We start from the raw sequence: 25567 nt of genomic DNA, 5'->3' as shown, positions 1-25567 counted from the left end.
TTCATCGATGATTCGATCGAAAGTCAAAGAATCGTACTTCGTTAAAAGATTTAAGCTTTTCCCTAATTTTTAATAAACTATGTCTACGAATATCTGCAAATTCTGACAAAGTAATAGTTATTTGGAAACAATATTTTTCCTTTAAAACACGATTATATTTTACGTAACGTAATGCGGTGTTATATTATAATGAGAGAAATATTCTTTACTACTTTCCCGACCATATATAACCATTGTATATAGCATACGAGCAAATACTAAGTACTTGTGCTAACTATAGTGAAAGTGTAAGTACTATTAGAAATTCTTCGTGTTGTTTGAAATTTCGCTTTATCCAACCTTTAACCCTGTTACTATTATACGTATAGAGACCGAAATAACTTTCATATTCCATGACGAAACTATTTACACTTTCTATGATGTTATATTTTCATCGAGGTTTCACTCATAGTATATATTTATTAAAAGTTATTTCCGTATAAGTAAAAATGCGAGTTTGCAATTCATTTCTATACAGGAAAGTAACATAGGAAAGTAAAAAGCGCGATAATACAAAGAGAGAATGACGTGTTTAATACATTTAAAAATTAAACCAAAGAACATTTGTTATAAAGTATATTGAAAATTTCAATATGAAAAACTCACGAGTTCTAAGTAGTTTCACCTTTTATGAGTTACAAATATATACTTTCCTCTCTATATTACTTCTTCAGACACTACTTTCCTCCCTTCTACGCGTCTTTGATGCATCGCAAAGCTTAACAATTTAAATCAACTCACTTTACTAACATTGACTCTTTTTCCTATTTCAGAAGACGACCCTACAAAGATAGAAGCGTGCGATGCCTGAGCGAAAATCGCAGAGAATCGTTGAGGTTAAAGATGGAGAATAGCATCTCGTAAACGATCGTGAAAGCGTAATTCGAGCTATTGACTAACGGTAAAGAGGAGAGATATAGCGAGAAATAAGTTGGAGCAAGGAAGAATCGATCCCGATCGCGAAGAGAAAAGCAAACGATTCCTGTTAACGATGTTTTAAGAAGAGATCGCGTACATCCCCGGGAACAATGTTCGGAGAAGTGACGTGAAACGATACTTTCAAAACGTAACAAATCGTAGATTAACCGAAACAACGTTTCTACGGTATAGTGGCGATAATCAGAGCACGAATTATCCAATTACCCGAATTACCGTGAATCTTAATAGCGAGACTATTAACAGTAAACTAACTCTAGAAACGGTACTTATCGCTTTCGTGATCTCTTCGACGTTTCTCATAGTATATTGCATCGTGCTTAATATCGAGAAACTTTGACGAAGAATAACTTCCCGAAGCCTGATCGGTATAGCGTTAGAAAAAATTAGCGTTAGGAAAGCAAAGTTGGAGCAAGTTTCGAGAAAATTGTGAAATTTCTATGATTATCGTGAAATTTGATCGCGCAATAGCTCAAAATGAAGTTCTTAGGGTCATTGTTGGGGATCAGTTCGCCAAAGAAGATGGGGAAAGAATACATGAAAGTAGGAAGAAACGCTCTATTCGGACAAAGAACGAGTCAACACGATGGCCTATGCACGGACAAGGTTCCACGACCTTTGTCCTTCCTCATTTCGAAGAACGGGAAACTCAAGCACGGTAAGCATATCGTAGCTACTCTATGATTTTCTGTATGGTTCCGTTAGATCGTGATGAAACGATCCGCTGTTTAAAAGCATTAGCGCGTGTATTGTACCGCGAAAGTATGACGATTAGAATCTCAATTCCGTGAGATAATGCGGTTGAATTTTTTTCCAAATTTAATTACGAGGTTAATCGTTATTCTTGCCAAGCTTTGACGAAACGACAAACTAGAATTGGCAGATCTTTTTTGAAGTCAGGAAACATCGAAAATTGTTTTTATGCTATTTAAACGATACTATCGCTGGTTATGGCTTCCTTCAGATGCAAATCAAAGTATTTCTACAAATACTATATTCTTTTAAACCTATGCAATTATACCTAAATACTTAGTTAGCTACCGTCTTAGTCCATTACTCTGTATAAGAAAATTTTTTAATGTTTGTGCAACTAACATAAGCAATTATTAGAAGCAAATGCATAATTATATGATCTTCGTGTTTTATTAAAATATCGATATAAAAGTTACGTATTATACATTTTATAAACTTTTCACGGTAGTTTCAACTTTATATTTTTGCGTAATAAATAAATCTAAAACAACACGTCGCGATATTAAAAAGCATGAAAAAGATTGCTATAAAAATCCTTAAAGGGCATGTTACTCTGAAAGTTAAACTTCCTTCGAAGATGTGTAACAGACTAGAGAGTTTTCCTGTTTCCACCTTAAAATCAGGAAGAAATTCTTAACGTTACCAGAGAAACTTGAATTATCATAAGAGGTTCTCGTTTTCTCCATGTATCGTAAGGAATGCGTTTGCTAGTCGTTTTCAACTTGAATGTAATTCGCCAAATGCGCTCGCTGTATCGACGTTGTTTCCATGAACTTGAAATTGATATTTTATCTTATTTGGGAAAAATTTCTTGCAAAGAATCTTCCGATATGAATACTATTAACTAAAAAGAATGTAACTAGAGACAAAAATAACTGGTCTGTAAGTAGGTATGTAAACTGATGCAAGTACGTATCAATAAAGTTTATTACATATATACATATATATATCATATGCTCGATGTTATGATATATATAAAATGGTCAAATTTTATTTATTATATATTCTTCTACAGATTATTTACTAAATAATTGAAATTAATATTTATTTTTTTGTGTAAATTATCTTTATAATACAGTATTATATATTTTATCTCCAATTATAATAATTTGATGATTATCATAATTTGATAACGTTATTAATGAATAAACGAGTATATTTTCTTCGTAACGAACGATCGTTTCGACGATTGCAAAACTTAGGAACGTTCGTGATTATGGGTTAAGAGAAGTATTTCATAAATATTCGATACCACAAGGATCAAACTTATATCATCGTTTGCATAAACGTAAGAACGCAACATGGATGTACGGTAATTTAAGTTATTTCTTTAAGTTCATTGGAATTTTTCTACTTTTTCAAACTTTCCATGCAATTGGCCAGTGGCTATTGCCGGGAATTTCACTCGATTGAAAAGTTTCGAAGAGAACGGGACGTCGCGTCGCGCTGCAGCGTTCGGATCGGATTCTGACCAAGCCATGCATCGACGCTCGTGACTGTAAAGCATGTTGGCTATAGTCAAACATAATCAGAAAGATGCATAACGTACGCGATAGTAGGGCAACCTGTTCTACTAGCCTACTGCACCTCGATCTCCGTTATTGGAAATAGTTTCTTCACGGGCTATTGTTACATCGATATCGTGTCCTGTATTTTCGCTTTTAGCAAGTGCCACGGAGAAACCAGGCAGTTGTTTCTACAAATCGCGTTGCTTGCTTTTATGGGATTACACTTTCGAAGCGGTGTATCATTGCAGGATGTGCCTTTCATTTCGAACCAGTTTTTCTCAGTTTTTGTCTTCCGCTCCAATAAGGTGAAAGCAACGTCTTCTTAAACACCACCGAATCAACAGAATCGTCGGAATGACATCTCGTCGTTGCTCTTATGGATTTCGTAGTTTAATTTCGATTTCTTTGGTACCAGTTTAGTAATATTATTAAAGATCTTTTCTCTTTGCAATTATTCATTGACGAGTTCTCTGGGAGAAGGAACCTGTAAGAAAAAGTAGCGAATCAAGCAAACTTCTTAGTAAAGAAGCTTTGATTCTGACTTTCCAATATCAACTACGATTATCCTGCCAATTATAACGGCTCTCTTACAGAACTTTCTTTTCTTTTTTATATGTTGGAAATAAATATATATTTCATAATAATTCAGCTATCCGTCGATCGATACATTTTTCATAGATTTATAGGCTCTTTTTCCAGACATCTCATCCCATTATTAATCCCAGGAACGTGAAAGTGTTTTTGGTAGAATTGTATTAACGTCTTTTGACGTTTTTATCTTATCGTTTGACGTTGATGGCTAACGTTGTTTGGCATTTGAAGAATTAGAAGCTGGTTTCGTTGCTATAGCATCGATATCGTGAACGATACAGTGTATTATCCTTTTAATTACGAAATCGGAGGTTTCATTTTTATTCTTTTGTTCTCTCTTTCATTGACTACGATACGAGATTAAAAGCAGGTAACACATTTGCCATATGCGAGAGATTATTGAAAGTAATGTCCTACGAGAATGTACATATACATATAAACTTCGATCTTGTACTTGTCAGAACGCTGTTCGTTTTTGTAGTATAGTCTTAGTTTTTGTAGCTAAGTTTTACTTCTTGAACGACGAAATCACGGTTTCTGCAACGCAATTGTGAAACACTGTTCGAAATGAGCGTTTAGGTACAGCGGTAAATTACACGAGTTGGTAGTGCGTTCTATTTTCTATTTAAACTATAAATCGTTTTTCAGTAAAAATAGGTAGTACGATAAATTTTACTTAAAAACCGTAGCTTCTTGTTTCAACTATCACTCGGCTAGCTAAATATTAATTATAACGTGTTAAGAGAATCGAGTTGAAAGATTCGCGCAGGATCTGTGAGAGTGTCTCCCGAGAAAGAAAAAGATCTCCTTATCCCGTTGCCGAAAATTGATAGGAAAGTTGTAGACCAAATACCATTCTGTAATCCTCGAGGTTAGAATTATATATCGGTAAAACGAAAATTGTTAAAAACGAATCCAGGCATGGGAATATGATAGTGATCGAACTCACCTAACTCGTTATATCTTATCCTCTTTTTTTTCGGATATCGAATCATTTTCAAAGTAATTAGTGAAAAAATCAGCTGACAAATCGATCGAAGTTTGTACTATAGATTCAGTACAAGCAAAGTACTATAAAATCGTCGCTTCGGAGACGACGTGTTACTAATCGTAATACTATCGTAAGTCGAATACCTTGATGGTATTAGGTTTACAAATAGGAATAACGTAAAATACACGCCTATACATATAGGTATATTTGAGATCATCGTTGAAACGTAATTAGTAGAAAAAATCAAAGTAAAGGAACATCGCAGTAATCAGAACAATTACAATTCTTTTCTGTCGCAACTGTAAACGCTGATGTTTATCGTTATAAGATTATTTCGTTCTTTTACAGTCTATTCCAACCGGGCAATAATTAAGCAAATGAGACGCCTTATATAAGCAAATGAACGTCGTTAAATATCATAAGGGTAGAAAATACGATATATCTTACGAAATAAAAAAAAAAAACGAAAATAGCGCAATCGGGTTAATGAAATTTCTAAATAGATACGTCAGAGATGAATCACAGAGATGATGGCACAAGTCGGCCATTGATACGGTCTATATCTTCCTTGATTTATTAAAATAGAATTGATCGAAATTGCATATGGAACGGCTTTTTAAACTTTTTTTTTATTCGAGAAATCTCGATGAAAGTTAATATAAGATGCCGCACATTTTGGAAAATTGACGCTACGTCTGAACTTCGTAACAAAAGATTTTGAAGAATAGAACATCGTTAACGAACCTTATATTGAAATAAACGATTCAAAGAGTATAAAGATCGCGAATGCTTACGCATTTACGCAACATTTTAGGCGCACAAACGTACAAAATGCACCTAATATGCAAAGATATATAAAATACATATTCGTAGTATGGTGCCCGCTATAACGTTTAGCGGGTTTAAAAGCAACGCGTTTAAAAATCAATGTTTAACGCGTACCATTGGAAAATGTAAAAATTTCACAGTTTTATGGAACAACGACCAAAGAATATTTTTCGAATATTTTTCCTTGGCAGGGAAAAAATCATGCACGGTTATTCGTAACGCGTCGAAGTTCTTCTCGCAGCGTAAACCCGATTAACAATTAGTCCCTTGCGCTGGAATGCAGTCAGGGTTACAAAACCGCACCTGTCCAAACATTTTTACACGGCAGGTTGCAAAATGTATGTACCAGGGCTAACGCGTTTCTGAAGCATAAGCCGAAGAGTCAGAAAGAGAGAGTGAGAGAGAGAGAGAGTAAGGCGCTTGTAGCGATCGAAAGCAAGAGGAATACGTGGACTTGGCAATTTTGAGATTACTTTCACTCTCGGTCGTTCAGAGAAACTCTGGAAGAAGTACGGTCCACAGTAACGCAGATATTTTTGACTTGTTCGACCGGCTCCGTCACGTATTCGATATTACGTGGTTCATAGGCTATTAAGTAACCTTACTGATGAGATAAAAGTACATAACATCTATAACAACTTGTCGATGGTCCTGCCAGCGTTATACCCTACTTCGTACTGACGATGCGTCGTGTTATTTCGTTTTTATGGAAGATCGATTCACCATCCGTTTCGAGTAGTAACGCGAGCTCTTTATATTTCCCTGACAATCGATCATTGACGACTGAAAGAATTTAATAAGCCATAACGTAAAGTCATATAACTGACTATGATTATAAGGAGATTTTGGGGCTTAACGAAAAAAAAGTAAAAACAAGTTAAAAAAGAACAGGACAAGCAAACCGATTCGACGAATCAGTGAAAATTACTACTTTCGTTAACAAATAGAATAATTCCTTTCAGCAAGCTTTTGATCTTCGAAGGAAGATAAGTATTTTTATATGTATATTTTGTTTTTCCGTTACTTGTAGATTATTTTTCAACGATCGTTGTTGAGACGCGTTTGAAAGGAAAGAAGGAGGGAGAAACTCCGATATTTGCAGTGTTAAATACTATTATAGCGAAACTGATTAGCTCGATATGGTGTACAGGACAAGAAAGAAAAATGGTTAGAGAAAGTATTTGCGCACCATTTTGTCTACATTATAGCATTTAGTACTAAGTATATGGACTTTCTTACGGCTATAAAAATTTGATACCACGAAGATGATACGTAGAATTTGATGAAAAAATGCTTCATTTGAAAATCGGAGTATGTGCGAATATCGTTCAGAACCGTGGAATATTTAGTTTTCGCAAACAATGGATGTTTCTTTACTTTATTATACTCGTAAAATGAGCAATAAAGAAGCACATATTGTATAGTTACGAAGTACTATAATAATAACAGTATTCGATCAAAGAGAAGTAAAGTTTGCTTCAGTGAAGTAAAGTGGTTATATAGTTAATTACATCCTGATATTTCATCTGTGTAATTAATAATAAATTATTCTAGCATATCAAAATGAAATATTGTCGCTACGTATAATGATAATTATATGCAAGCGCTACTATACTTATGGAATAATAACATACAAGCCTCTTAGAACCTGTATATTTATCGGAATGCCGTATGAAATCTAGGGCATTTTAACGACTTTGATATTTTATACGTGGAATTATTGTAAAGCTTTTAAACACTACGTTTCACGGGATACTTCAGATTTTATATGTAGCAATAGATGCATTGGAAAGTTAGGATTTATTTGAAAAAGGTAAAGGTCAGCTTTTAAAACTTTTTTATGTGTAATGTTTTGTAATTAAAAGTTTGAACAACATATTTTGGAGATTTGTGCCAGTTTATATATATCGTGTACATATAAATATTTTTTGACAATAATCGATAGCTTCCGATAAATGTCGCTTATTGAAACATCAACCGATTTCGATAAAATGCCCAGCATGCTTATACGTGTATAAATGACTCTTATCGATATTTCGTACAAATTGGATACTCTTCCCCGTTTTTATTTTTCAATTATTTTATTATAAATCTGTTATTTTATTCGCATTATGTGCCGGATTTATACGTGTCTCAAAGTATAAGAAGTATTTTATATTAAAAAAATAAATACAGTAAAAGTTGAAATTTTTCAATAAATGAAACGAGTACATGTCGTAACATGTTTGTTGGCCACCGGTATACATATTTTATTCCGATACGAAGGTAATCCGTGAGATACTCGTTTCATTCTTATTTTAATGTTTGCGCAGTGTACACACAAGAATGTTCAATCCGAACATCTATTTCGAGAAGTCGATATTTACGATCGCTTCCTCAATGCCAGTTCAGTGAAATATTTTCCTTTTAACCGAACGAAGATTTAGTTTCAGCTCCTGTCGTTTCCTTTTCCTTCTTGATCGTTATCTTCATCGTCGATATTTCCACATCCGTCAGACGTAAAGCATTTTTTACTTTTTATTTCTCAAGGATTATGTATTCCTTTATTGTATATCATTATCATTCATATGTGACAATAATATATAAATGTTACAACTTACTGCCAGACTTTGTATTTTTACGCATTTATGGGAAATTCGAAGGTGCAAAAGTACACGTAAAAACGACACCCGATCTTGTTCCATCAGCATTATTCTTCTCTATTAACGAAATAGGTGGTGTGTTACAATCGAAAACTATTCTTTGTATTTTTCAATGTCTTTAAGTTGCGTTACTTTTAAGGCAAGAGTACGATATATTTCTACTCTATGGTAAACATAAATGTACGAAGGAATTTGTACAATTTATTATATTATTGCGGTTGCCTATCATTTTGCTTTTTAAAAGTTCGAGAAATAAAAATTATATCAATGACCAATAACAGATCTACCTTTCATCGTGATCGAGATATTTCGCCACAGTGCGTCGTTTACATTTACGTCACAGGAAATGTAAAACGATTCGGAATAGATGGTGCGCGTAAAAACGAAATACGAGCGAATTTATTCTACGAGAATTCCTCGGATACTGCCCGTTATCCTACTTTCAGGATATACACTTTTTACGATTGTTGGTTTGCTAATCTTTTGCGGTAAATTGCTTATGTTTAAACGGGAATTGGTAAATGAAACGTACATACGTACAAGTTAACCGTTTCTCTGTACCGTGAGGTCACTCGTTCTTAGACTCATGGACAGCAAATTTCTCTGTTCAATTAATTTTTGCATAGGCGAAGAATTTCGAATTACTTCGTTAAAACTGAATCGAATGATAAAAATGACTTAAGTCAGTTTGTGATAATGTATCGCTATAACAGTAGCGAGGAAGCGAAACTGTCTTTCTTTTAAACGATATTAGTAAAAACGATATTAAACGAGTAAATAATGAACTTTTTAAAACGTTATTAACGTCTTAAAATAATTTGTAATTTTGTTAGAAATATAAAAATATATATTCGATCGAAGCTAACGCAAAATGTGTTAAAAAATATAAAATTCTTTTCATTAACGACTTAAAAATAATTCTACAACTATATTTCTACTTAGGCGCACAAGATGTGATGTACAACTGCTTTAAGGATATTCCTCGTTACATTTACTTTTCTATAAAGAGCTGTTAACATTAACATCGACAACAAAATATCAAAGTTGCACGGCTACATGCTTGCTATTCATCTCGTGCGTCCTTATAAATAACGTTTTTCCGTTTCGTGCCGGTTATAAATACATTAAGCGCATTTACTTCGTGCAAGTGTTTACTAACCGTTAAATACGCTAAGATCGACGATAACAGGTAGATGATTGACATCTAGCGTCACTGTCACGCGTACTATTTCCTTAAAAATGTGTAAAAGAACTAAAGCGTTTGGAAAGATTAGAAGATAATAACTCTTAAAATAATTTGATTCTATATAGCTTCTTCGGAAGGGTAAATTTAATTTCGCTTTTCGTTACAACTACAACAAAAAGTTGTATAGTATGCAAATTTATATTTTCGTCTATTGATAGAAAATACGAACAGACTATGGTTTTTGAAAGATATTTTAAGACTTTTGGGGATGCGATAATTGTATGACGCGAGGAATAAAAGTATTAATTCGTAACTTTTAAACTATACACATGCATATAAAAGATATATGTGTGTCATCGCATGATTCTATTTAAAAAACAGCGTAAGCAACTGTAGAACATCTGTATATTTATTCGTCTCTTTGCGAGGCACGTCTACTATGTATGCAGGATGTCACACGCAATTGGGGCAAGTCGGTAGCATTAAAGCGGTAGAGGATAGAAAAAGCGATCGTTAGGAAAAATGAAATGCTTTCGAATGATGCATCACGCGATACATGTATCTTCTTCGAAAGTGGAAACGTTTCACAGATTTCAAGGTCACCTCGATTTTTTTAAATGGAACTATCTATCTTCTTTGTACGCCATACGTTGGACGTTTAATTCTCTATAAAATCTTTCGGCCTTAAAATCTGATACATGTTGACTATTTCGCGCTTGATAATTTCCGCGCCAAAAGGATCGATCTCGATTTTAGCCTAACGTCCGTGCCCCGCTACGACAACCAGGAGAGTAACTGAAAATGGGCTTCGTTCTTCTCTTTCCTTTTGCCGTCTTGTCGTGACAACCGCACCAGCATCAAATTGACGGAATTGCTTTCAGGACTGGCTCCAGATGCTGCCGAACGTATCGAGATAGAGATCGACGCTTCCCTGAGGTTCGTTTGCGCAGCCTTGGATGCGATACCGAGTCGAGTTTCTTTATCGTTAATGCGATCCTCTTTGATTTCACTATTTTTCGATTGTTCCTCGCGAGAGGCAACAACTGCCGGCACTCGGCACTCGGTCGTCTTTATGGATCGATATTGACGCTGGCACCTCGTCGATGTAGCGGCTCGGACATCCTGGGAGGCGTAAATCATACACATTTCCCAGGATGGCGAGGTACCGCGGATTTCTTGCCGCTACCTTCTTGGATTCCTGCATGTTGGACATACCTCTTCCTCGGACGAGTTCTTCTTAGCGGGATCAACGTTCCGTGACACGGACATTCATGGACATTCATAGAGAGTTCAGGACGCATAAATCCGACTCGCGAGGTACTCCGATGATTTCGATTCAGCTTCCTCAGGTGGTAGTGACGTCATCGTTTCGTACCATGCTTTCGACTGTTTGATAATAGCGAAACGGAAATGTCCTAACCGAGTTATTTAAGGTCTTCGACGAATGAAAAGCGACAATTGTCAATCTTTAAAGAAATTCTTCGATCAACGTGGGAAATTAAAACGAATCAACAGCTTAAGCTTAATCTCGCCAATGACTTTGGCGTAGAATTACGTCTGTTCCAGATTCCCTAAATTAAAGGAAAAAGAAAATGGAAAATCAAGCCGAGCATGTTTTAGTTTATCGCGTGCTACTTTTGAAAACCTTTCACATATTTTCCTAATAACAGTCTGGCAATCGATTGTCGCAACTTTCAAAGGAAAATAAAGTCAGGACCTTCGTCTATGCACGGTCGTATATAACACGTGTATTTTTTTTCGGAACTTTGTGCAACCTAGGAACATGGTTTTTGTCCTACCGGATGAAAACGATTAGAATCATCGATTTAACATTGAAACGTTCGTTATCGAACTGGAAGACTTTTATTTTTTTTGTTCAATGTCCAGGCACAACTCTACCGCAGTTTTATTGTACGCATATAGATCAAGATACTTAATGCTAATACTTCATGCCTAATGCTAATGTATGGAGAAATATACAGATGTTATTACACTGTGGCTAAAGAGATGGAACGCAAAATAAAGACTTGGCTTACCTGTTAAAAATTATAACGATTATTGTACTTTATATATTTATTCGTTACATTCATTCCGCGTGTGTGTTTTGCACCGTCGTGAGACATACAAATCCGCGGTCTATTTATTAGTATCAAATACTCGTTTAACAAAACCATAAATTTTAATAATACCGTGTCATTGGTAAATGACTCAATGGATAAATAAAAACCATATATAAATCATCATTTAATGTATTTAATGTCATTCTGATATATTTTGCATATACAGGTAGTGTTAAAAATATCCACGTACCCTTTAAAACAGAATAACTTTTTTCAAAATTGTATCGAACGACTTGAATCCTTTTTTAGTTATAGTTAGAAATGGTCTACGAAATGACGCGTAAAAATGTTTTGGAAAAATTTCAATCGGTCAGGATCGCAAAAAAGATGGTAAATTTATACAGAGTTAAAAAGTTACGCTCGTTACACTGGCTCTTTGTACCCATATTAACGTAGCTGTAGCAGCTAGTATAGAGGTTCTCCTTGTCGAGCTCGTTTGTCCATTTCTTTTCCCTCTTTTTTAATTCTGTTTAATTTCCTATTATTTATCATACGTACATTTCCACACTTGATCTCCTTCGTGTTATCGAAATAAATGATTTTCAACATTAATCGCAGTATAGTAGAAGACGGACGTTCGACATAAACATATTATCGATAAATCTGTAAGATATAATAGCCTGTTACCTATCATTACTAAGAAACTGACCATTACGTTAGAATTATTCCAATAGATCGATATGATATATTTTATCAGTAATATAATTAGCGAATGGTAAAAAATTTTATCGACCGATTGAATTGAATTATAATAAAGCGTACAAACGCATCTAGTTTGGTGGACCTGAAGGAAAGATACCATAAAATACGAATAAACCGTAAATTTCATTCCTGAGAGATCGTTGGCCTTGTATCGTGCAAGAAATAGCTGCAAACGCAGCTTCCGTTCAGCAATCCTTGACAAGCGAGCAATTTTTGCAAAGCACCGTGATTATATTCGACTTAAGGGAGATTTTTAACTACCATTCGTTTCTTTCGTCTGCTTCTACCTAAATCGTAAGTAATTAAAGCTGCACGTAAATACCTACTCATCTTTGTCTCCATCGGCATTTTAAAAATTTAATAAATCCAATATTTTCGATTATGAAACATTATGTAACGTCGATAACAGAAATCCATATTTAAAATGAACCGTATTAACTACCTAAATGTATATATTTTATAAATTATAAGGAATTGTTAAACGCTAAATTATAAGAAAATTGTTAAACACTAATAAAACGATAATAAATTAAATTATGTTTGCTCGATTTATACTTTTAATGTTTATATTTTATGCAAAAGTATCTTGTCAATGAAGTAAATAAAGTTCGCGTCATTGAACGATCGTTGAATAAATATTCGAACAAATCGCTTTAATATTCATTGAATTATAAATTACATTTAACGTCTAATTAAAGTCGAATTAGTAATCGAATTATCTATAAAAGGATAAGCAAGGTGATCGAGTGTACTTAACGGATTGATTTGCTTCATGTACATAATAGCAATGCTCCGTTCTTCTCTTACTAAAAAGTACATTTTATTAACCAATCCGTTTCGAAATCTACATGTAATAAAATTATTAATAATTAAATTATAACAACAAAATTGAAGAGAAAGAACGTGCAAATTAATAAAATTAATATCGTATCTATGCAGATGCGTTAAAACTGATAAATATTTACGATTCGGATTGATTGAAAATTATTGAACAATTTATAAAGTATCGATAAATGATTATAAATTAAGCCTACAACAAGTAAGAATAAGTTAAATTTAAAATAATTAAATAAATTCGTAGACTCGCATCTATTAACTTACAGAAATATGTCTGAAAAATTTGTATAAATAGGAAAACGCTTCAAGTAGGCAAGCAACGAATAATCATGAATAGAGTCGTGAATAAATAGTACTTGTTGGTAACAGTATGTACCTGGTGATTGGCGATAATTGTGAGTTCTTGCATTACAGTACTCTAACGATGATGATGGTTAAGAATGCGAAACCGTAGGAATTATTATAGGTGTTAGCGGGAATAATATGGTTTTTTCATACAGAACACGTAAGTTTACGCAGCAGGTGCGATTAAAAGGGAATTTACGTCGTAAATCATAAAATATCATTAAATATTCATCGAAAATGTAACTAATACCGAAAGTATCGTGATAATATGAGAAAATGTGTCGAGTAGTTTAAAATATTTTACGATATTTATGTATTTAGAAAAGAGCAACGTGTCATTCGCGTAACTCCCATAGAATTGAAATTCAAAAAGTGCCATACGTTCAAGGGCTAGCTTAGAATAATATTTGCAAGCGCGATCGAATGTTATGAAATAGATTTCGATTATGTATGGATATTGCAAAAAAGAAAACAGTAATTTCATCAGGGTTAAAATATTTATCGATAGGTTAACAACAGTGATAGGTAGGAGGCATTTCAAGGAGAAAATACTTTTAACTTCAAGGAGATAAAATTTAATGCTTGCTAAATCTTTGGTGAACAATCCTTAAACAAATCTGAAAACTTTCTACAAGATGGATACGATTTCTAACTTTTGGAATAAAAGAAATGAAAATAATAATCGTAAAATTGGAAAATAAAGATAAACGATGCCATATTTTAACCTGATATTCATCCGTAGTCATAGTTTAGTGTCTAGCATTTAAATGATAAATTAGAGCGTAATAGCTAATAGCATATCTAGAAGAATATAAAAACTAAGCGTAGCACGGCCTGATGAAGATTATAAATACGATTAGGTACGTGATAATCGTCTAGTTAACTTATAGTATAAATTAGAAAATAAATGTCAGCGATCAACGGAAATTTCAATCACAAAGTACTATAGTCTAATATTTCATAGTAGGTAGTATTATAGTTATCGAATAGCAATTGAAATTTAGCTTTCTGCTACAAAACATATTACAAAACGATAGGCTATCGATTTGATCGAAATACTTATTTTTTGATAAACTTGAAATTGATTTTTGTCGCTATTGGTCAGATGAAAACTTTATTTTAAAACAGTTATTTAGCTTCAAACACTTAATACATACTGTTAATACATTTCACAGTGTCATTTTTTATTCATACGTTATACGATTTTAAACGATTAATTTAATACAGCAGTAGGACCTTGGTTTTCAGATAAATCGTTTTCAGGTAATCATACGAAACTGTACGCTTTATTCTAAACTGTTTTATAAATATCAAACAGGAACAAAGTGTCTGAATAAAAATGTAACAATTTTTTTCAGTCTCTATTCTTGTTTTCTAATTACAATTCCCCGCAAGAAATCCTTCGAGGAATCGTTTCAAAATTTTCCACCAATCGACCTTCTGTTACGATGATCGACCTTCTATCGTAATATAGAAGAGTAACGTTAGACGACGTACTTTGAGCAGCCCAATGGGCAAGGCTATCGGAGATTGAAATAGGGTTAACCGAGGCGCGTCAACCGGAGATCTTCATCTCCAGGTTGCCAGCTTTTCGAGGACACGTAAAGAAAGCGAACTAGTAATCAGCTGCGACGGTCGAGAAAGGAGAGATCGTAAAATTATGCAATGACTTTGATAATTTATACCGCTCATGGTTTACGAACAGTAAGTTACTTTACAGCGTCGTTTAAGTCGCCAAACATTTTGAGCTAAATGATAAAAATCTTATCGATCATCCGTACATAATAAAACGAAATTCTTTTTTAACGTATAACGCATCCATTGTTTGTAGATGTAGACTACTCCGTCGATCGTATTTAGATTTCTGTACTTTACGTGACTGCGCGTTATATAATTTTAACAAGCATTTTTAGTTGTGCTCTTGTAAGTGTTGCAAATAGTCTTTACTGTACTTTGAATGATTATCTTGCGCGAATACACAGTTCTGTTCAGTTAATCGGTTGCTCGTTAATTTGGGAAATTATATTTTTTATGAGATTACCTAGACCGATAGACGTCCTAACAATTAGAAACAAGAGTGTACGTATATTTCGACATGTCGATAATTTGCATAGTGCTGCAGAAAGTCGTGAGAAGCGGAATTTAACGGAAAAGTTGTAAACAAAGTCCTCGAGATTTTATTAGCTAAACATGGAAAAGTTAATTTCTAAATGGGTAAGACTCGATAGAGAACGAGGAGAAATACGTTGACGATCGAATTCACGATACTTTACTACGATTTCATATCCATCGACAAAGAATGACAAAACTTACGAATGTGAAAAAATCTGGTATCGATCGTCCGGATATTTCTAGCGTCGAGTAAAAAAAGTAAATACGATTAGAACAAAGATTGGATGGAATCGTGTCATATTGAATACTCTTCTTTATCAGTTTCTTTAGCAGTTTAATTTTTTTTTTAAATTTAATAAAATCCATCATCTCTTATTCTCTGCCCTTTGATGTATAGGAAGATTTTAGTATTCTATTTATAGATGATGCTATTTTCGCGATCAAGACCTAGAAAACGAGTATCGCACAACGTTCAGCCGAGGGGCACGATTGATCTATGAACTCGCGATTACGCTAAACCGCGTGCCACTTGCCCGTATAACACGTAGGATTGCCGGAAAGTTATCACGGTTTCAGTTACCGAGTAAGAAAATAAGGACGTTGAGAACTTTTCTATCGTAGAACGTAATACATACCGTCGCGTCTTTCTAGCATTGAAGTCTCCGATTAACACGTCGTACGCTATAGCGTTTGCTTTTACATTGCCAAAAGTCTTGTCGAAGCTGTACAACTCGCAATTACATAAAGCGAAATAAATAAATTACTAATAATATTTACAAAAATTCAAGTGCAAGCATTTGTGGCGTTATAACATGTTTTTAATAGTAACGATTAAATACTGGTACAACTATATACTATATATGCTGTTTGTGCTCCTCTTGTAACGCGCGTATGATCAATTCTCACCGTTTGTAATTTAATTTCTTATATAGTTATTCCTAGTCGATCGAAAGCTGATTAACTTTTACTCGAAATATTCTTTTGTCAAATTATCGGAAGTGTCTGAAAAATGACATAACAGAAATTCCATTAAATAGATGACTAAGTATCAAAAAATGGAGATTCCCTGGGATGCCCAATTTAAATGCATGTTCTTGGAACAGTGTATTAATCCATTCTCAATGTGGAATCTCTATCGCTATACGTGTATCACCCTTGAAGCGAGAGTGAAATTTTTCGAAGACAAATCGAAGGTCGAGTTCGCCGGTATTTCGGGTTTAAATCACGTTCCGCCTACTTGTATACATTGATTATCTAAATAATGATTAGATATTCGGACACGAAAACGAGGCGTTCTTAGCTTTATTCGCTTTCAAATCTTTCACTTTATAGTAACATACGTACTACTTACTAGACTATTCTAAAAATAGAAAATTCAAAATTTTTAATATCTCCGAGAACGAGCTTCGCAATTCATAAACGGTAAAACGTAATTATCTCGCAGACTCGACTATTCTTTATTCTTTTCTTACTAATTTCTATTCACGATACTAGAGAAATGATTAATTACGAGCTTTATAAATTAAATTTTGTTCCACGAGATTATTCGTGTATTCGCTGTCCCGATTTAACGATTTCAAAATTTCACGTTAGTTTCGTAACTGAAACATCCACAATTTAAGAAAACCAACCATCTTACGATTAGTTTTAATTTAGCATCGACATATATTCGATATTACAAATATGCATCTGTAAATTGTAAACGAGCGCATCAGGTCGAAGAAATTAAATATCCTACTTTCCTTATACGTCCGATATACGTTACTTTTAAAGTATTACGTGAATATAGTATCACATCCTCGTTCTCAGAGTAACCTTTCACTCTAACGCAAGTCGATCTTGCTTCGATGATATCCCAGCTTTCTTTTCGGATACTCTAGCGACTAAGTGCGGATTGATATTTCAACACGAGTTAACCATTTATATAATTTTTCTATTACATATCGAGCTATCGTAGGGAAGAGTTTCGTTCATCGAAAATATCGGAGATATCTTTTATCATAATTATCCAGCGGGACTATAAATTACACGTAACTATTACCTATATAGGATGACTCAATGACTCAAGAAGTATCGTTCTTTAGTTTCAACGAAGCAAATTTTTTTTCTTTTTTTTTTTTTTATTTAATTCTTTATATTCTCAATTTGTTCAATTTGAAGAATTTTTGAACTGTGACGAAGCAAATGTTTTAACGTTTTAAAAAAATATTGACAACCCATTGAAACGAGAAACCACCGTTTACGAGGAATAACGCTTCCTTCGTATTTGCATCAAATTTAGGAAACTTTCCAACGATAGACAAATACGATCCGGTTGAAAATGACCCAAAAAGCACAGTGCGTTTCGGGACACGGTCGAAGAAAGAGAGAGTGAAGAGGATGGGAAAGGTGAGGGATAAGCGAGAAAGGTGAAGGATAATGAGACACGGGGAAAAACGTGACTAAAAAGAAGTTATGGGAAGGTATAACATATTGAGGAAACTTTGCCTGTCAAGGTTACCAGGGCAACGCTAATGGTCCGTCTGATATCTTAAATATACGAGAAAAGACGAAGCAAACCCTGTTTTGTCATTTCAATAATTTCACAACGGTTGGAAAAAGTGGAATCGTCGGAAATATCGCGATGCTTATCGTTTAATGAAGTAAAGGAGGCATACAAACTATGGCGTACATAGCAAACACGTAAAATAAATTAAATTTTGTTATCTCTATACCATGTAATTTAATTAAAAACACAAGCTACAATAATATAGGAAGTATAGTGGTACGTTTATAGAAGAGTAGAATCAAACGATTTAATTTTATAATTACATCAAGTAGAATCTTCCCGTTGCTAAAACTTTATTATCCATATCTACGCGTTATATCAAATCGCTGTAACATTCAAATCAATCGCTGTAACGTTCTACTTTCTCAACGTGATATCTGCTAGTAAGAGACGCCTTTTTCTGTTATAGATAGTATTACGCGTACGGTGTGGTTTTCGTACCTGCGAAACATCTCACTAAAATACGAAATATAAAGTTTTACTAAGAAACAGTATCGACTCAATATATAAGAAATTATATTTCATTCCGTGATAGATGAATGTTTATTTTATAAACGATGCTACAGAGCAATTTTACTACACAAAGTGAAGCAGCAAACGAAATGTTGAGATTCGAAAGTTCGAGGTACAAGAAGTATACAACTTTGCAGAGTCGTTTATATTTTGTATCAAAATGTTTACGTAATTCAACAGGCAAAAAAGTAGGACCCTTAAATGTTTGAACCAATTATCAGTTTTCTCTATTCTTGTTCGAATAACCGAGATTCAATGTTCCAAAAATGTTTGTTCCATTTCTTAATAGCTATCTAATTATATTTAATTGTTGTGATTTAATGTTATATGTAACATTTATTATCTTTAATCATTTTGCCTGTTTTGAGTATACGCAATTGAAAGTACTCAGTTTCTAAACATTCGGCTCATCTCGTTCTAATTGCGACATAAAATTACGTAGTGGTTACTCGTAATTTTAACCTGTTTCTACTTTATTAGACGCAATCGTAGAAACTATAGCAGTGCATAAAGCGAGGTGACATTATCGCTAAATCTAAATGTACGAAATGACACGCAATGTACTTTATGAAAACATAGATAAATTTAATTCTCGTAATATACGTTTCATATTTAAACGTTTATGTAAACTTTACAAAACTTTCTCTTTAACAAAATCCTTTTTATCGTATCATTAAATAATTGCAGGATTCTCATTTGAATGTCATGAGGTAGTATTTTTAGGATACGCTAAATGTAACAGGTTTATTTAATAATGCACCGCTTTCACGAGATAGTTACTATGACTCAGAATGTTGTCATCGAAATTCATCGGAATTTACTTTACATTATTTTGCATTTCTTAAAGTAGAAAAAATATGATATATACAAGCGATAAATAAGAAGTAAAATTCGCGTGAATTATAATGTAATGCATAAAACATATTAATGTTTCTCGTATCTTTATCGATACTGATATTTCGATAAAATGATTTGTTTGTACTTTGCAGGTAGATTGTCAGCGATTTTCATAGGAATTTTAACGCTTGTGATCGGTATCATATTGAGCAGCATTCCTTGGGTGGATTATATCATATTAAAGGTAGGTAATCGCAGATTTTTTCATTTATGATTTATTATTGAATACAACCTACTATAAAGCAACGTAACAAATACAGAATTGTTACTTTTTTTTCTTAACATTAGTTTTCGTATCGATCGGTTCTGCGAGTTAGCGCAACGGATAACGTTATAGATATCCTACACGAGGAACAGTCGTATTTGTTAAAGCTACATATCGAGTCTAACTGCTTTATAATTTTATTTGAAAAATCATAATCACGATCATTTAGCTAGACTGCTAGCTTCATCGAATCGAACGAGTACCGTCATCTATGCTAACACGATACACGACTTAATAATGTTTGTTAATATTTATTCTGTCGTGTAATATCCAATGACTCTCAAGATCTTGAGTCATCGAAAACATTGTTTAACGAAATCTCATTTCAAGTTTATGTTTGCAGTTAGTATCGGTATTAGATATAAGTTAAAGTTAAAGTAATAGCAATGTCTAATGTCTAATTGAACAGTTCGAATGTGTACAAATCTCGAATTACTGGTATTAACAAGAACTGGAATTTATTTCGTGGCCGGCCTTGCGCTTTCACGAAGAACAAGCTATCTATATATACATAGAATTTATAGGTTCCGCTGACAATATTAATTTCCAATTATACTTTACAATCAGTTTCTGTATTTATTGCTTCACGGTATCGATTGTTTCTATCTTCTCCATCTTTGCTTTCACTTAACTAGTTGTATATAAGCATAAGTACGTAAACTAGTTGTACGTGTTTAGCGTATTTGTTTTAGCTTTAGATTTTATCGAGTTGTTTTAACGTTTATTCCGTGTACAACGTTGTATCTTTCGTTTAGCAACTGCGATTATGGAATGGTTCTCTTTCGTTTCAATACTGGCAGAAGCCGGGGGTAGTTAGACTGACAAAAGTATACATATTCAACGTAACTAACGCAGAAAACTTTTTGCAATATAACGAGAAGCCAAAATTGCAAGAAATTGGTCCATTCGTATATAAGTAAGTATGTCGATGAAGTAATATAAAAACTAATACCCCAACGATACTTTACATTTTATCTTATTTTTCTCTAAAATCTTAAATCTTATCCGATCTTTTCCAAAAATTATAAAATTTAATTTATAATTTCAACCGATTTAGTAATAACCTACTATGATTTGTGTAATTTATGTAAATAATTAATTTAAAAAATACAATTGTTTTTATATCTCTTTTTTATTTTTATAAATGTACAAGTATTTGTAGTTTTCATAATTTAAGTATTTCAGTTCGATATTTTGATCGATACTTTCATATAGTAATCGCGATTCGATGAATTTTAAATTGTCTAATTAGTAATTATTTTAGAATGCTTGCAATATCTTTTTACGGAAAATAATTTTGATCGATCTATTTATAAATTTTCTTGCAAGAAGTCTAAAGGCGATTCATTCTCTATATAGATCGAATTAAGTATGTTAAGATTCGAAATTTAGGCTATTATATATTTTTAGACTTGTTCGACCGATGAAAATATTTTATTAAAGTATTTCAAACTTATAATTTACAGAGAAGATATGGAAAAGGTAAATATCGTTTTCCATAATAATGGTACTGTAAGTTATCAACACAAGAAGATATTAAACTTTGTACCGGAAATGTCGAAAGACAAGAACCTTAAAGTAATAGTACCAAACATTCCGTTATTAGTAAGTAAATTTTTCTTATAACATACAAATTTGAGAGTAGTGGAAAGATTTATTCTGGAATTTTATAATTACGCTTTAAATATATGTCAATGTTAGTTATCGATGCTTTACTAAAATATTTTTCTATTTTTTATACAATAACAAATCCGTTTCAAAATCTAAACGATTTCTACGAAAGAATTTTCTATCTGATACTCGCGCGCGTCACATTATTTTTCAGACGTTGTCGACACAAAGCAAAGGACTACCTCGAATTATTAATTTAGGATTACACATGTTTTTGGGAGGAATGCAGATGACACCGTTTGTTCCGGTAACTGCTCAACAACTTGTTTTTGGATACGATGATCCGCTAGTTAGCATCGCGCATCAATTTTTTCCGAAAGCAAGACGTCCCATGAGTCAAATGGGGCTTCTTCTTGGGGTAATTACAAAAATATGCGATCAACGTAATGTGTATGCGATTAAAGTACAGATAAAAGATATAAAAGTAGAGGATTAATCGTTTGTTTTTAAATATGATTAATTAATTATTTTTTACGGTATTTTTTAGGTATCGTATAAAAGAAACGAAATGAATTTTTTTTTTTTTTACTTTTACGATAGGCATAACGATGAAAACTTTAATTACAGAGGAATGGCACGTTAGAAGAAGTGTCCACTATTTTTACGGGTCATACAGATATGAAAGAGTTTGGATTGATAAATCGTTTAAATGGATTAGATCGTTTGCCATATTGGCCAAACTCACCTTGCAATTCCATTCGAGCTTCGGAAGGTAGATTTAACTAATTCAATCGTTACTTATCCTATAGGTGAATTATTTATTATTACATTTGATAAATTTAAGCGCACCTCTAAACGATTAAATTCTAGACGTAATACGTTTAAATGCTCGATTTATAGAAATTATAACGAAAAAATACAAACTGCTACAATTGATATCTTTTTTCTAGTATAACGTATAATAAATTCGTATGTTACGTTATAATAACATATTTATCACCCATAGGATCGTTTTTTCCACCCCGCGATAAAACTGGTTCAGATATCGTACATATTTGGGATAAAGATATTTGTCGCACTTTACCTTTGAAATATCGTGGTCCAGTTAAAAAATCAGGAATCAAAGCAGATTTATACACACCGCCTGATTCTGTGTTTGGACGTCCCAATGAAACCAGCCCAGAAAATGAATGCTTCTGTTCAGATGACATGTCCACCTGTCCTTTTAATGGATTGCAAAATATCAGTCCTTGTCAGTACAGTAAGTACTAACTAAACTGTACTACGTGTGTAACTGTAATACCAAATAAACCGAATACTATTTTTTGTTAAGTTTGATTAATTCGGTAGAATATATCTATATTTTTACGAGCGTGTAAAAATTAAAAGTATCGTAAAATATTTTCTAAGAACGTGTCTATATAACACGCAGCGAACTTTCTTTTTATTGTTACTTAAACTACTATTAAAATTTCAGCTGCACCTGTTTACCTTTCCTTTCCGCATTTCTACAAAGCCGATCCCAAGTTATTAGACGCAGTACACGGATTAAAACCAAATCGGGACACGCATGAAACCTACTTTAAAATTCAACCGGTGAGTAATTTTCAAAAAAAAAAAGAAAACAAATGTATCGTATAAGAAGACGAATAATATCAGATTTGTAATTATACGCTAAATGCAATTTAATCCTCCATGATCGAAATCTCTTGTTTACTTATAAAACAGCGAGGAAAAGATTACGATTGATTGTAAGTTTTTGCTTTGATCCAAAATCTATAGACAAATCTTGGTATCGCTGGAATGATAATACGTAATAGATGAAATACTATAAGATCGACGATGAAATAAAATAAAATTTAAAAAATAACATATGGATGTGTGTAGCTTATAAGCCACGTGTAACGTTAATATAATCGATATCTATAACACGTATACTACAGCGCAACTTGTTTGATTTATAGAAACTTGGCGTGCCGTTGGAAGGAAAAGTGCGCGTTCAGTTAAACCTAAAGGTGGAAAACCAACCATACATCGGTGTGGTGTCGAATTTTCCCGACATAGTATTTCCTATTATGTGGGTCGAAGAGGGTATCGAAGAACTGACACCTTCTATCCGCAGATGGGTTTATTTAGCAACAACATTTAGCGACGTTGCTGCCCCTTGTACCTCGTATGGATTAATTCTAGTCGGTATAACAATCATATTCGCGGTTTTCGTGAAGGCTTACAACAACGTGATGTTTACGCACGAAGCGATCGAACTGGGTAAACGGACCATAAGAAGAGGTTCCACGTTGTTGGTAAATGGACAGCACAAGTTATTAATTACACGAGAACAATACGTTTTGCTCAGTAACGATAACGACGAAAAGTCGGCAAGAATAGAATAAATGTCTAGCTGTAATAGTAATACGATTGTATTTTTAACGATTAAACGAATAGTATTGGATTTACATTCGGGTGAGTAATAGCGAAGAGCGACAGCGAGTAATTGCGTAAATCGCCTCGTAGCATAAGATTTGTAATCGTTTGATACTATAGACCAAAGTTTTCGTTCCAATTACCTGAAGAATAGTTGGTGTATATCGATTGCAATAGCATGGGTTTGGCAAACATTCAACGATCACCTATATATCCCTTTTTAATCTTTCTCTTTTCTTCGACCGTATCTGTGATTTCATCTTTTTATTTATATCGTCGATGTACGAAACAGATCGTGCTTGGACGAACAGAAACGGGTAACAAAGCGGTCAAAGAATAACGTTCGAGAAGTTTAGTGGCTATAAAAAGTATTTGCTTCTTATTCCAATAAAGCATTTTTCTTTTTATCAGATTCTACATCTCATTCTCATGATACGTATCAAACTTTTATCCTCGTATAAAAGTACTACTAAATAATACGAAATATAAATATATTTGGTTTGTAAGAGTAGGTCTCGGTGTGATGCAAAAGGGACTCTCTTAATTCCTCATCGAGCTATCAATCTATACGTATAAGAAAGAAACTAATTTTTCGAATTTTTGGTTATATCATTTGATTATATATTATATCTTGGTCTGTCTGTTGGTTATTGTTACGTCGTATTTCTTTAAAAAATCGAACCCTTTTATAATTTTTTGTCCTTTTTTTTCGTTTTCTCCTCTCATTTTACTCCTCCTCTTACAGGACCTAATTAAACAAATAGAGTGTTGTGCAAATACTTTTTCTAATCACTGTACATATATACGTTCAACGAATTTGTTCGATTACGATAGAGTACGCGTTGTACATAAACTTACTTCTGCACGATCAAAATCAAGTGGAATATTAGTACTATGTATGTATGTGTATGCTAGTTGTTAATTGCAAGCGATTGCCAAGACTCAGTGAAGGCATGTAGGAATATGATTGATATTATCGAATAATATTATCGAATATGTTTGATTTTTATTATTTAGGATTTCGTTATTTTTAGAATCGCAATAAGAGGGCAAAATCGAAGAATTCGTTAAAATTTCAACGCCTGCGATTGGATCTTCGAATATAACTAAAAATAATGTTCCAAGTGAAAATCACATATAATAATATACATATGCGTTACATTTTACAGCTGGCAACTAATAAAATTTACTTATTCATAAAATAATACTTTATAAAAGTAATACGTCGTTTAATTAGTTTCGTTTTAGGCATATTTTAGTAGGTCTAAAAGATATGCTTGAGAACAACTCAAACAACGATCAAAATTTTCATGATTTTAATTGTTTGTAAAAATACGTAATTTTGTGCTTTGTTATATTTTTAGGTCGTTCGTTCAATCGGTAAATAAATTATTGTTACTGATAATAAAATTTATTATAATTTTATATGCTATATATTTTATATTTTTGTTGAAACAAGTAATATCTGAAAGGGTTAACTTTATATCTGAAAATACGAGGATTAATTTTAACGTGTGAATTTTTTAAATAAAATTTTATTTGTATCACTGAAAAAAATAATTAATTTATCTACTACTATAATTATTATTATTTATTATAACTTAAATTTAAAAATACGCATTACAAAACACATTAAACAAAGTTATATCGGATTGTATTTAGAATATTACCGAGTGTGTAAAGAATTGTAAGCTAAATGATTCCTTTGTAAAAAAATTG

General features: G+C 33.1%; 1 protein-coding gene across 1 annotated transcript; it reads left to right on the top strand.

Moving 5' to 3' along the window:
* The first annotated feature begins 813 nt into the window (after positions 1-813).
* Positions 814-25437, top strand: LOC126920999 (scavenger receptor class B member 1). Its single transcript, XM_050732117.1, has 9 exons — positions 814-1633; positions 19641-19732; positions 20569-20729; positions 21280-21418; positions 21639-21842; positions 22052-22196; positions 22431-22685; positions 22902-23020; positions 23389-25437. The coding sequence occupies exons 1-9, from the start codon at positions 1453-1455 to the stop codon at positions 23815-23817; spliced, it is 1725 nt and encodes a 574-aa protein (XP_050588074.1). The 5' UTR covers positions 814-1452; the 3' UTR covers positions 23818-25437.
* Positions 25438-25567: the final 130 nt, after the last annotated feature.

This window comes from Bombus affinis, chromosome 10 (assembly GCF_024516045.1).
Source record: "Bombus affinis isolate iyBomAffi1 chromosome 10, iyBomAffi1.2, whole genome shotgun sequence".
In the NCBI taxonomy this organism is placed as follows: Eukaryota; Metazoa; Arthropoda; class Insecta; order Hymenoptera; family Apidae; genus Bombus; species Bombus affinis.
This window is presented reverse-complemented; position numbering and strand designations above follow the sequence as displayed.

Bases quoted from the DNA above. Each gene is read 5' to 3' on its own strand.
- LOC126920999 (XM_050732117.1), top strand. From the start codon at position 1,453: ATGAAGTTCTTAGGGTCATTGTTGGGGATCAGTTCGCCAAAGAAGATG. The intron at 21,843-22,051 runs GTAATTACAAAA...CTTTAATTACAG, and splicing joins AAATGGGGCTTCTTCTTGGG to AGGAATGGCACGTTAGAAGA. The intron at 22,686-22,901 runs GTAAGTACTAAC...TTAAAATTTCAG, and splicing joins TATCAGTCCTTGTCAGTACA to CTGCACCTGTTTACCTTTCC.